The 12,571-nt window shown below is 44.7% G+C and overlaps 1 protein-coding gene across 7 annotated transcripts in view; it reads right to left on the bottom strand.

The window, feature by feature from the left end:
• Positions 1 to 12,571, bottom strand: part of LOC128298307 (trithorax group protein osa) — a 111,334-nt gene that overhangs the window by 74,359 nt on the left and 24,404 nt on the right. For all 7 annotated transcript variants that reach the window (XM_053034051.1, XM_053034054.1, XM_053034053.1 and 4 more), the window contains exon 3: positions 11,383 to 11,556. In XM_053034051.1, coding sequence (XP_052890011.1) covers positions 11,383 to 11,556 — 174 coding nt within the window. The remainder of the gene's footprint in view (positions 1 to 11,382; positions 11,557 to 12,571) is intronic.

Raw genomic sequence — 12,571 nt, 5'->3', positions numbered from 1 at the left:
CAGTTGCAAAAGAGCGTATTAGTTAAACAACAAATCAATCACGAGTTTTGGCGGATGAAATAACCAATTTTAATATTACACTAATACATCAGATAAACTTCAAGCTTTCCCAAATGCAATGGGATCAAATGTAGTACAATGGAGCGTCGTTTCTGGGAGAATCGGATGTCTATTCCTCTATGCTGCCCAAAATGACAGCAGCAAACGTATTTTGAAACACAAACGAAACTTCAAATTCAACGCTGACAAATAGAAAAACTTACAACAGAGCAATCCATCAGTTAAAAAAATGAAATTCTCTAGTTCAGAACGCATTTACTTGTGAAGACTTCCAAAAGAACAATTCAGCTTCATCTTGCTCTTGTAACAACCACAAGAGATCTATAGGCCTGACATTTATGGCTTTCTCTCTGTAAAGTTACTCGCAATTGGATAAATAATTAAGCTAATCTGAACAATTGTCGTTTTAATTGTGTTGTTCAATGCCGTAAAGGCAAGATCATGAATTGCCTCAGGAGATATTGTTTTTCCATTTCTGTTGGCTTTACTTAATTTTGCCCCTGTAATTGGGTGTTCCGTGTCCAATGGAATAGTTCGAATGAGACCGGGGCTATCGCACAAAGACAGACAGTTATATCACTAGTCAAGCAGGGCCCCACCACCATAGAATGCGCCACCTTAAAACTTTATATTCATCGAGAGAGACAGCAAATATCGCGCATTATCGCGTTCGCTGTTGGACATTTCCCGGAGTCGCACTAGTAATGGTTCTAGAGGACCTATAATTTCAATATCTCTAGGATATAACAATAGTGTTAGGCTTCTTGACATGGAACCTGCTATAAAACTGCCTCTAAACTGAGATATTATATCGATTTAATCCTCCTTAATCTCTTTAAGGAGATCTCTCTCTCTCTCTCTCTCTCTCTCTCTCTCTCTCTCTTTCTCTCTCTCTCTCTTTCTCTCTCTCTCTCTTCTTGGCGTAACGACCTACTAAGTCATAACTGCCACTATTGGCTTTCTGTGACTATTTCACCCGTAGCCGGATAATCAATCCTGACAGGATTTTGGTCCGATCCGTTCGTGTGAAGACCGGCTTCGCTACCATCATGCCACGGGGCCGCCCCTGAATTGAATGAATGTCTGGATATGCATAAATTATCAGAGCGAGTAACGAAAATAGAAATACAAAAATCTCCATCGCACTTCTTCCACAAAACTTGGATTATAAATTTAAATTTAAATACATTACAATATTGTTGCCATTGATTTTGTTTGAAAACTAGATACGAGCAGAAAGTGAGTACACGTGAGACGGTCCCTCACAGGTGGCAGTGACTAATAATGAGAAATGGCGAGGATTTTTTTCTGGTGCCTCACACACCTTTGCCGTTTAGAAAACTATACGAGGAGAGGCTACCCGCCAAGGGGTGTATTGGCAAATGCTACCCCACGGGCGAATTGTCTAGAAAGTGGAACAATCTCCTCGCGATGTCTGTGTATGCTTGTATTTTTTTTTATTTTCATGCATTGCTCTACTGCGAGGGCTGGTCGGGAAACAGTGGAGAAACGCATGCAGCCCCCGTCGTATGGTGAGCAGCAGTGTGCTGTCTTTAGCAAAAGCAATCTAATTTATGATCCACACCATTATGCACACATACACACACGCGGGTAGGTATTGAATGTAGGCAGCGAGACACACTCGCGCCTTTCACCACCTTCCACTATCCCCTGCTGCCATCGACCGACTGCAGAAATTCCTTCACACATACACCGTTTTTCTTTCCCCGCCGGCCGGCATTTGTTGGAGCGCGATTTGTTTTATAATAGCCCACACCCTCCGGTGCCTCTAGCACATCAACCCGCCCCTGTATATATATCACCCCGAAACAACGAAAAAAAAGTAACACACGAAGTGGACTAAGGGGGTTGGTTTGTACCGTTTGTTGATTGTTTGTTTGTTTTGAACAGCTGAGTCTCGAGAGTTGTCTGTCGATGGAGGTCAATGCACTGCGCGTAAGTCCGGGGGGTGTGGGGAGCGTAAGGGTGCCTGCCTGTTAAGACTAGGGATAAACGATAGGGGAGGGTGTAACCTAACAGGCCCTGTGTGTCGCCGTTCGTCCGTCGTACCTTCCCCATCGTTCCCCACCGTCTGGCTGCATCGATGACGCTGCTAAAATCGAACCCACCAAGCCTAGACGACACATACGTCATCTTCGGAGAATGTATACCTATCCCTGTGACAAAAAAAACGGGGGTTCGAGGTTTTTTGTTGTTGTATTTTTACCCCATATAGCAACCTGCTTCTGAAGGAGGCGAGCAGTAAGCAGACACGGTAGAAGCAAGGGAAGCTTTTCGATGGAGGTGTGTCTAGTGCGGTAACATCATCATCATCGTTCCGAGAATGAACAATCGTGCACGGTATTAACTGGGCCATTCACAGAATGAGAAACTGCGACCTATGCCGAACACAGGCACCGCCACTTGTCTACCCCCTGGCATACTCACATGCTCATTCCTCTACACCGACCAATGCCATCGTCAGCCAGCCAGGGATGAATGAAGCCGTGGCCGGCGTGAACAGTAGGAGGACTGCGTTTTGCTCTTGGAATCGCCACCATTTTAAACGTCCTTGACATTCATCAATCAATCGTGATGCCGTGAACTAACCTACACACGACGACGGCGAGACGCCACGCGCGTGTAGTTTTCGCACTGACCCTTATAGGTACGACAGATTGGGCTAGCGTGTGTCTGCATGTAGTGACGGCAGTCCGAGCGTTCGTCGGGATAAATTTAAATCATGCTCTTTCCACCGTTCTCAGAACGCTTTTGCTGCCGAGGGGGGACCGTCTAGTCGTTTCCATCCAGTGCAAACAAATCACTTCCGAAAGTCCGAAAAGTTCGTCCATCAGTCAGATCGCAGTGAGACTAGCACGTGTGATGCTAGGCGAACCCAAACCTATCAACAACACAAACCACCGCCAGTAGGCAGCATGTGTGTTGCTGGGTGGAAAATGTGTCTACAGTTCAGCTTCGGCTCTTCTGCGCCAGATAAAACGGTACTTGTATCGCCTTTATCGCTTCGTCAACAGCACATCGGGGAAATGGTAACGACAGCGACAAGAGTCGGCTGTGTATGGCCGGCCAATTGTACAACGAAACTGGAAACTTTCGGTACCGAATACCACGTCCCCTACAGGTGGTACCCCTCTCCTTTATCGTAATCACGCAAGGTTTGTACGTTTATTCTGGTGTCCTGGATCGCCTATAGAATCAGCTGATGCTGATATGCCCGTTTTCGTAGAAAGGTGCGATTGCGACCGATTAGACGACAAATAGAGACAATTTTAAACAGAAATTAAATCATTGCTCTTGAAATTGTAGAGCAATTTTTCGAATTCGATTGTTGGAATTAAAACTAATTTTTCTCACAGATGGCGCTATCGTGGTCTAGTATCCTCGGCGTTGGGTCTTTTATGGTCCTATTCTCTACTGACTGACTACTATTCGACGGATGTTTTAAAAATAATTCGAATCACTCATTATTGGACAGACGTAACCTGTCTAGACATTACACTCAGAAGAAGACCTCTAGTAGGTCAATAACTGTTGTACGAACCTTCAGAAGAAAGTCAATTGCTAACCATAAATATAGAAGTTTGAGATTGATCCAAAACTGTCCGATCTTCATTCCCATGTTTACATACCTAAAAAGAAAAAAAAGAAAATGAGATTTAGTAATGCGTATTTAAAGTAATCGATTAATATAAGTTAAATAAAATAGGCAGACATAACAGCAACAAAGTATCTGTTACAAATATCAGTTTTGAAGTAAGTATAAGAAATCGAGCTGAGAATTGTCATTTGCGAACTTCCCAATTAACCCAACGTCTGGTTAAAAGGCATACAAACAAACACCATTTCGATGGGTATTATTCTATCAAACATTTGTGAAACAGTTCCACAATGGTACGCGCCGTCTTTGCCAGACCTTGAAGCTTGCCCCATTGCCAGCGGACCTTCGCCGGGATGTCATGTACCACATCACGACATCATAAAACTAAACATAAAGTGTAACAAGCATCAGCATCACACCGAAATCGAACCGAAAATTGCCGTCCATAAAGTGTTACTCCGAACGGAACACGATAACGAAACCGACAACACAGTACGCGAAAAGAAGAAACAATTCGGCAAGAGAGCAAGAAGTCGGGTTTACCTTAACTTTCGCTTTCTTGCAACAACCCGCCGAACGGTGCCGATAAAGCGGAGCCGGTTGAATTGGAAATTGGAACAAAATAAAAATCCATTTTGCCATCACTCGTACCGCAGGCTCCACAGACCGTTGGAATGTGCTCCGGCAAACGTTGTGCGGAAAAATTCTCAGCGGATCGTTCGTTTGGTCGTTCCTTATGTTTATTTAACTGTTACGACCGCTTACGAGACACGGGACGAGAGTGTGAGCAAAGTTCGGTACGGGACGATAAAAATCAAGAGCCATTCTGTGTTAACTTTTGAACGGGTAATGGGAGAAAACAGGGCCACAGCATAGAATGTAAGCCACCGTAATTTCACCTACATGTTAACGTTTGCAACAACCCTCGGCCGGAAAGGACATTAAGGACAAAGCCCGCAGCTAAACAGAGCGGAAAGGGCACGGCACAGGTGGTAAAGGGTTTTATGGTAAAATAAATGGATTAAAATGAAAGGAGAATTGAGGGAAGGGGGGTGGATGTTTGAGAGAAAACATACCCACCCAGCGCATCAGGTGCCTTGGCGCCTCGTGAGCAAGCGGTGGGGACATCCGCCCAGCTTCAGGTATACTTGGTTTCTGGTCTGTTTATTTTTTTCTTTGCTGGAGACGAAAGTGTCTTACACGTTTTCATATAAATCGATTCGATTTTGTACTGGAAATAGCCGCCACAGGGCATAGCGCTTCGCCTGTACGTCATACAAGTTGAAACGGAGTGTTTTGTGTTTCATTACCTTGCGCAAGACAGGAGACGGAAAATATCGATTTCCATGGCCACCAGCCTCCCCGTGGTTCCAAATACAGAGTCTCTTTTTTATGGCGTGAAGCGAAGGTTGGTTCGCCTGCGACTTGTTTCGCTTTTTTTCTTGCTTCTTTTTCTGGCCCGCTTGCCACCAAGCGGGGAAAAGAATTTCCGTCCGAAAGTTTCACTTTCACATTGTGCTCCTGAATAACGTCACACAACGAAACGGAGAAAGAAAGAAAACACCAATTCGGCGCGCTCGGTTAGGCGACCGGTGTGTGTCACGGTAAATAGAAAGGAAACTTGCAACCCCATGTAGCCTCCCATCCGGTAGAATGTACGAACTAGAAATGGAACAATAAAGCAACGTTCCATTCGCCAAGCCAAACGAAAAAGGGCGCCGCACAAGCAACGTCAAGCAGCGAATGGAGACGCCCGGTAGCTGACGGAGGAAAAATAAGAAAAACCTTACGGTGGGAGGGAGGGGAAGGAGAAAGCAGTGGGGGCGGTGGGAGAGGGGACTGTTGGGTTTTATGAATTTTTCGAGGGATGGAAATGGGAAAGCATTGTTTGCCAGACCGAACAGGAGTCACATCTATATTCGCAAGGAAATGAACTGCTGAGGCACCAAGATTACGTGATGGTTGTGTACAAGGGCCATTTCCCTTTGATAGCGAGACAATTCTACGTAATATCAATCACTCTCTGCTTTTTCATACATCCCCCTCCCAATTATCCCTCCCACACGCACACACACACATATACACTTATCCAACCGTTCGATCGAATCGATTGGTTGGTATAAAAGCTACTAGATCGAAAGAAATTAAGAATCCTCTGTCGTACGTGTACGAGGCAACCAGAAGCGGATCTTCTCCTTTACCGTTGTCGTCGTTGTCTTATCGAATCGATTTTCTTGCGCAACACAACTTCATTCCATTTACAGCATTAGTGTACGTGTCCTTTGGAAGTGGGAGTGGAACGGAAATACTTTTCTTTTGTGTTTGCGCCAAGCGCTCGTGAGGGTGATGCGAGCGAGAAAGAGACAACTGAACGCAAGATGTTACGTTATTTCAAGTTTTTCTTGTTAATGCTCCGAAGTGAGAAAGAGTAAGAGAGAATAATGAAAAGGGAAAGGAATGATTTTATGTAAAGATTTTATTCGTATGTATCCGCCCCCTGTCCCGCTCTCGCCACCCCTGCAAAGAAATTTCCACCGTTACATAGCAACATTTTCCAAGGAGAAAATGGTGGGTTCAGAGCAGAGTTCCTCCTCGGTTGGACGTTTACAGCATGCTGAAATGGAGTCTTCTGCTGGGTCGATAAAGAGACTTTGCCGCTACCATTTACGCCACACTCCAGCGGCAAAAGGGCGGTTTTGGGTTACAGTTAAATGTAGGATGAGAACCATAACCGAACCAAAACCAAGACAGCTAAATTGGATGGTGGTACCATTAAATTCTTTACCTTGTGTTGTGTCATTTTTGTTTTTATCTTTCTTGTACTTTTCTATGCTTAGGACTGATTTTAGCTTACGGATAATTTCGTTGTGATTTGTCTCAGCATCGTATTGCACAGTTTATTCTACGTGTACAACGTCTGTTGCAAGAATTATAATTTGTAGACAGGATTGTTTTTTGTCAAATTTTAAACATTGCTCTTACATAGAATTGGTAGAATGGAAATTTCAAAGAACAAATTTGTGTACGACGGGTGGTGTATTTTTGTGTTCCAATGCACACTATAAAACATATTTTAATACGTTACAATAATGCGTCAATTGTCCAATAATTCATCACGTAAAAATTATCACACATTAATGCCAGCTTGTACGAGGACAATATTGTGTGAACATCGTTCCCTTCAACAGGTTGTTTTGAAAATTGAATCACACATCCAACGCAAAAAGACACACGGTGGTCACGTGGACGAAAACGAGAGTCTTTTTTTTATCCTACACTTCTTTCCATAACTTCAGGATTCACCTAACCAGCAACCACACACTCTCTCGTGTACAACCGCGTGCAGAAGGCTTTTCCAGTGCAATGACTTTCGTCAACGATGCAATGGGGAATGGATTTCGGTTCGGATGCTTTTTCCTCCTCCTCAGCTCATTCCGCCCTTCAAAGGTCCCAGTTTTATGCGGAGGAGAATTCCATCAAAAAGGATGGAAGACGACTGTGTGTGTGGGGGGTGTGTGTGTGTGTGTGGTGTACAGGAGCGAACGTGAATGAATTTTCAACCAACAGACAAGCTCCAGACGGTCGACAGGAAAAAAAAGGTCTAAAATGGCGCGTAATACCAAACACAATAACCGGGAAGAATGAATGCAAAGGGACCGACCACATTTTGGGTATGAGATGACTGTTCGTGATTGAATAACCCTGGTGGAGGATGACAAATGAAATGGTGAAAGTATAGAACGCGTGTGTGTGTGCGTATGGTTTTTTGTAGGTATTTGACAAAGAATGGTGTATTTTCGACGAGTTTAGTATAAATTCAATCTTTTAGATATTTGTGAAAGATTTAATTGGGTAAGAAAAAGTTGGTCTAGTGAGTCATTATATTATCGACCTGATATAGTATGTCAATGCTGAGAATGCTGAGAATAAAAGAATTTGTCAATCAGTCAAGCTGTTGTAGTCATACACCCTTACACTTCGCTCGCGAGCCAATTAGTTCATTTTGAATGAGAAAGGTTCTATTTCGATTGAAGGTGATCGGAGCAACCTAATTCCAATTACTCTTCAATCAAATCAATATCTCAAATCGATTGATGGTCATCCCGAATCAACGAAGTTTTATGGTAACTGTGGCTAGAGAGTCGGAATATATTATCGTATTGAGTACCGAAAAAAAAAACATTGAGTAATGGCAATCTCAATCTCCGAAACCAACCTTAATCTAGAATTCCACATTTATTAAACCTTTGACACTAGCTGACTGGAACCACGGTGAAGGACGATGAGAACATAAATGTCTACTTTTAGTTTTACGTGTCCATGGCATGCTTTCAGAAGTTTTCCGTTGAGTACCGTTGGGGAGTGGGTGGGAAATTGGGAAATCAATAAAACCAGCCGAAAGAAATCCCTCGTCTAATGCTTCAACAACTCCTTCTAGGTGGCAGGTTCATACTCAGATGCGGCTGGTTAATACTTTCACATCACAAAGTTCAACTAGTCCAAGTACCTACAGGCACATCCGGACGGAACGATTATACTTTGGTGCTAATTTTCATGCTGGTCTCTCTTGTAATAATGGAACTAATGCAATGATCTTTCTCCACCAGAAGGACAAAGAATTACTACCAAATCTGCGATGCCCATTGGACACGATGTCTAAAATCTTTGCTCCAATGTGAAGTACAAACCAAGGTGCGGAGTATGTTTGATTGGGGGTTGCATACAATGGTTGCTACAAATTAACTGATATCGTTATCATTATTGTGTCTGCACAGCAGAGTAATTGGGTTTCCCCATAAAAAAAAAACGCTCCAGGGAACTCGTATGACTCGTAATCGCTGAAATTAGTCCATGATGATTTCGTATCACCGTACCTCTCTCTTTTGGCCGTGTTAGGATGGGAACTTATCGCCCGAAGCTTGGTGGTTTCTTACTGACATATATTTGGATCATATTTAAATTCCGTTCTTTGTTAACTTTGAAGACGCGTGAAGGGATGTTTACCCTGTCCCTGAAGTACCACGGAAATCGCAGAATTGCTTATAAAATATCCATAGTCCATAGCCTTAGCGTACAGCACATCATCCTGACAAACTCTTGCACTTGCGGACCACGGTAGGCCGTACGAATGGGAAATGAACCGACTGCAGGGGTGGTAAATATAACACGATACAAAGTGGACAAAGATAAAACATCACAAAAAAAGGGCCGTCGGTTACGTGATACGCGGTGACTGGAGAGCTTCCGGGTGGGGGGGGTGATACTCTTCCGATGGAATGAGGTGGGATGTGTATGGAAACGCACGAGTTCACACGATAAAACACACGATGTTGTACAGTGGGAAAGGAAAAGCAGGCAGACTGGCACTGGTAGCGGTAATGTAGAGCAGCATGATGGTGGCGGTGGTGGTGTTGGAGTGCGCGCGGCAAGGTCGAATGGACTTGTTGCCCCCGTCGAGTCGTCATCGTCGTCGTCGTCGAGAGAAAGACCGCGTCAGTAGGTCGCGAGGTACACAAAGCGGACGTCGGAGCTAGGTCGAGCGGGAAACAAATACGGGAGATGGGGTGTGGTGTGTGTGTGTTGCGGATATGCGGATGCGGAGGTGAATGAACGACCAAACGACCGACAGACGAACGAACACCCGGATCCCTCTCGCCCCCCCAAACCCCTTTTCCCAACACACGTACCCTTTTTTTTCAGTCACCCCATCACACCCATCGACGGCAGATGAGGGCATGCTGTAGGGTGGTGGTGGAGTAAGTAGTGGAGAATGGTGAATCACCATCTTCCGGCCCCTATCTTACTCACACTCTCGCGTTCATCCACCCCAAACAATCCCATCTGTTGCTTCGCTTATAGAAAAAAAAAAAAGAAAGAACGCAAACACACAGGAAGGAAAGAAAAAATAAATACATAAACGGGAAAGAAAACGCAGCGGCGGCAAAAGTGGCATTCGAATTCCGTCCGTCCGTACACGTCCTCTGTCCTGCCATTTTCTTCCTTTTTCCGACCCTTTCACAGCCGATCAAACTGCACACTGGGTGATGCAGTGGCGTAGGAGGCCCCGGAGTGTGGAACGGGGCGGCAAGGGCGGGTGTGGGCAGAAGAACAACAAGCGAGAGCTTCCTCGAGCTTGCGACGGCGGCGGCGACGGCGGTACTGGTTCGGTTCGGTTTTTGTGCTTACGCTTCTCACACCTCTTCAACCTTGCGCTTCCCCGGTGCGCGCCACACCGGTATTGCTGCCTCCTGCCTGGTGTGCCAACACACCAACTTGACGACACATTCATCGCGCGTTTGATGGAATGGCAGCCGGCAACAACAGCAACACTCTCCACCATCACGCTGCCACGTCTATCAACAACCATTACCGTCGGTCCGTCCCTATCATCATCGAGCAGCACATCCCCGCAGCACTTTCCGGCGGTCCCTACCCCGGGTATGTCTCAACCAAAACAAACCTTGGCCCGGTGGAGGAAGGAAGCAAATTTGCCTGTTTTATCTGGCGTTCTTAGCCCAACATTGCGCGCGCGTGTGTGTGTGTGTGTGTTTGGTTTTATTTTAGTGCTTTTTTTTTCGTTCGCTCTTCCGTCAGATCGTTGTGGACGGTATGCAATCGACCCCCTTCGAAATCTGGGCCACTGTCAAGGTCGGCTGTGTTGAATGATAGGATAAGAGTGTGGCGCGAGCGTTCGGAAAGGTTACGCGCATCAAGCCATCACTGAACGAAAGACCAGCCATACGACGATTTGGATGCGATGTGCAAGTGTCTTTGCCGAAACATTATGCCTTGTGTTGTGAGGAGCAGGATTTGCAGCATATTTATGCTTATCGATAGAGAGCAGAAAGTGTAGCAACAAACAATTCCAGTGTTGTGCTTAATGAATCTTTTGAGAAGAGTCATTCATTCAAATTCTAGAATCGATTCGGAAAAGACTCAGGAATCCCCAAGGAGCATGGACGGTTCAAGTCCCTTGAAGCCCTTGAGGCGAAATAACAGTTGGTGCCCATTTTTAGCAACTGATTGGTACATGACGGCTAAACTCTAAGCGATTCGTGAATCTGAATCTGATTCACCCAACTTCGAACGGTATCAATCACACACTGAGTAGACCAAAGTCTTCTTCGTCTATTTCCAGTAGTACTACACGATCTACAGGACATCAATTCAGACAATTATGTCTCGCACATCAAGAGATTTTCTTCACTTTTTATACATGTAGCCGGATGTGACTCTCCTCTCGATGGGATATTAGACCAATCATCTCGTAGGAAAACTAACTCCACTGCTGCTAAAGCACCGGGGTCGCTGAGAAATAATAAGATTCAGTAAAAAGTAAAACAAGAACAATACTCTTATATACTATTTACATCTTCTGCTTCACATGAAATCGAACTTTGTTTGTTTTAGAATTCAACTTCGGTCTTAAGTAACATGCTACCAGTAGGGCTGGATCATCCTCTACGCAAGCTAAGCGGCCAGGGGGACCTCGAGCAACAGTAACACCTAAAGAACCTACTCCTAGTTGGTAAACCCTGAGAGACCCCACTGCCATTTCGTTTTAGGCCTGCAAGGAGCTCGATCCGCTACTGACTATCCGCATAAAAGATCCCTGGAATTTGTTTGGACATAGGATCCCCATTGCTCTTCTCTCATCAGTTGTTGCTTGGCGCCCAACGAAACTTTAAGGAAGCTTTACTAACCTGATGTGGTGATGGAGCTGGTTGTGGTGGCTGCGGTGACGGACTGGGGCCACTGTGTTGCTGCTGCTGCTGCTGTCCAGGACTCTGTGGAGGGCCGTGTGGTGAGGGCGGCATATGTCCCGGACCCGGTCCCGGACTAGCGGCTGGCGATGGCCACGACCTGACCGGTTCGTACTGTAAAAAGAGCAGACAAGCGATGAGAAAGCGCGAAAAAAAGATTTATTAACAGAACAGAATTGAAAAGATGCATTTTTTACGAGGAATTTTACGAGGTGAACATTATGCCAGAGTTGCATTAATGGCTACAATTCGAAATGGAGACGTTAAAACATTGGGCTGAACAGGAACATCAAACAAAGGATTGAATGAATTATATTACATTTAATGGCTAATTCGACAGAAGGATTAACGAGGACGTTATCGGAGAAATACTAACCGGTGCCTGAATTTGCACGCTGTCTATTAACGTTTGAAGCGTTGTAGATGAGCTTTCATTCTTCCAAATGCAGAAGATTAAATAAATTTGGGATTGATATATGTTTTGATTGATTGTACGAGTAATAGAACGAACTTGTTTGAATTGTTCAGGCATATTAATACTAAAACAACCTGACAAATCGTATTGATTCGATACGTTTTATTTTAATCTGAAGAATTTTTGAGGTTAAACAATTCTTCCGTAGTTAATACGTGAATGTGAAGTCGGGATGTTAGGATGCTCATCAATAATCGTCTGAGTGACTTGAGAGGCGTGAGTGACTTGAGAGGCGTGAGTGATTGAGATAGGCATGAGTGTGTATGTATGAGAACGAGTGTATGAGAACGAGTGGATGAGAACGAGTGAGGGGCTATATAAGCGGCGTGCGCTTGGGAAGGGACAGATTGGTTTTGTACTTCGAAACGGAATAAAATTGGTCTCAAAAAAGGTTAGCGTTGTTTCTCTAATCTTTACATGGGGGCTCAACCGGGATGTGGATAAACTTTCCCATTGACCATTAAGACGTTTTTTTGTGAAAATTGTGACGCTTATGAGCAAATAGTGTATCGCGAGGTTCATTAAAACACTGTGAGGAGAATTGTGCAGGCTTTCTTGAGCATTTTTGTGACGTTCCTGAGTGGAAAAACTGCGAGGCTCTTTGAAGCAATCTGTGACGTTCCTGAGTGGAAAAACTGCGAGGCTCTTTGAAGC

The sequence above is a fragment of the Anopheles moucheti genome, chromosome 2, assembly GCF_943734755.1.
Source record: "Anopheles moucheti chromosome 2, idAnoMoucSN_F20_07, whole genome shotgun sequence".
Lineage (NCBI taxonomy): Eukaryota > Metazoa > Arthropoda > Insecta > Diptera > Culicidae > Anopheles > Anopheles moucheti.
Note: the sequence above shows the minus strand (reverse complement) of the source record. Positions and strands in the feature narration are given on the sequence as shown.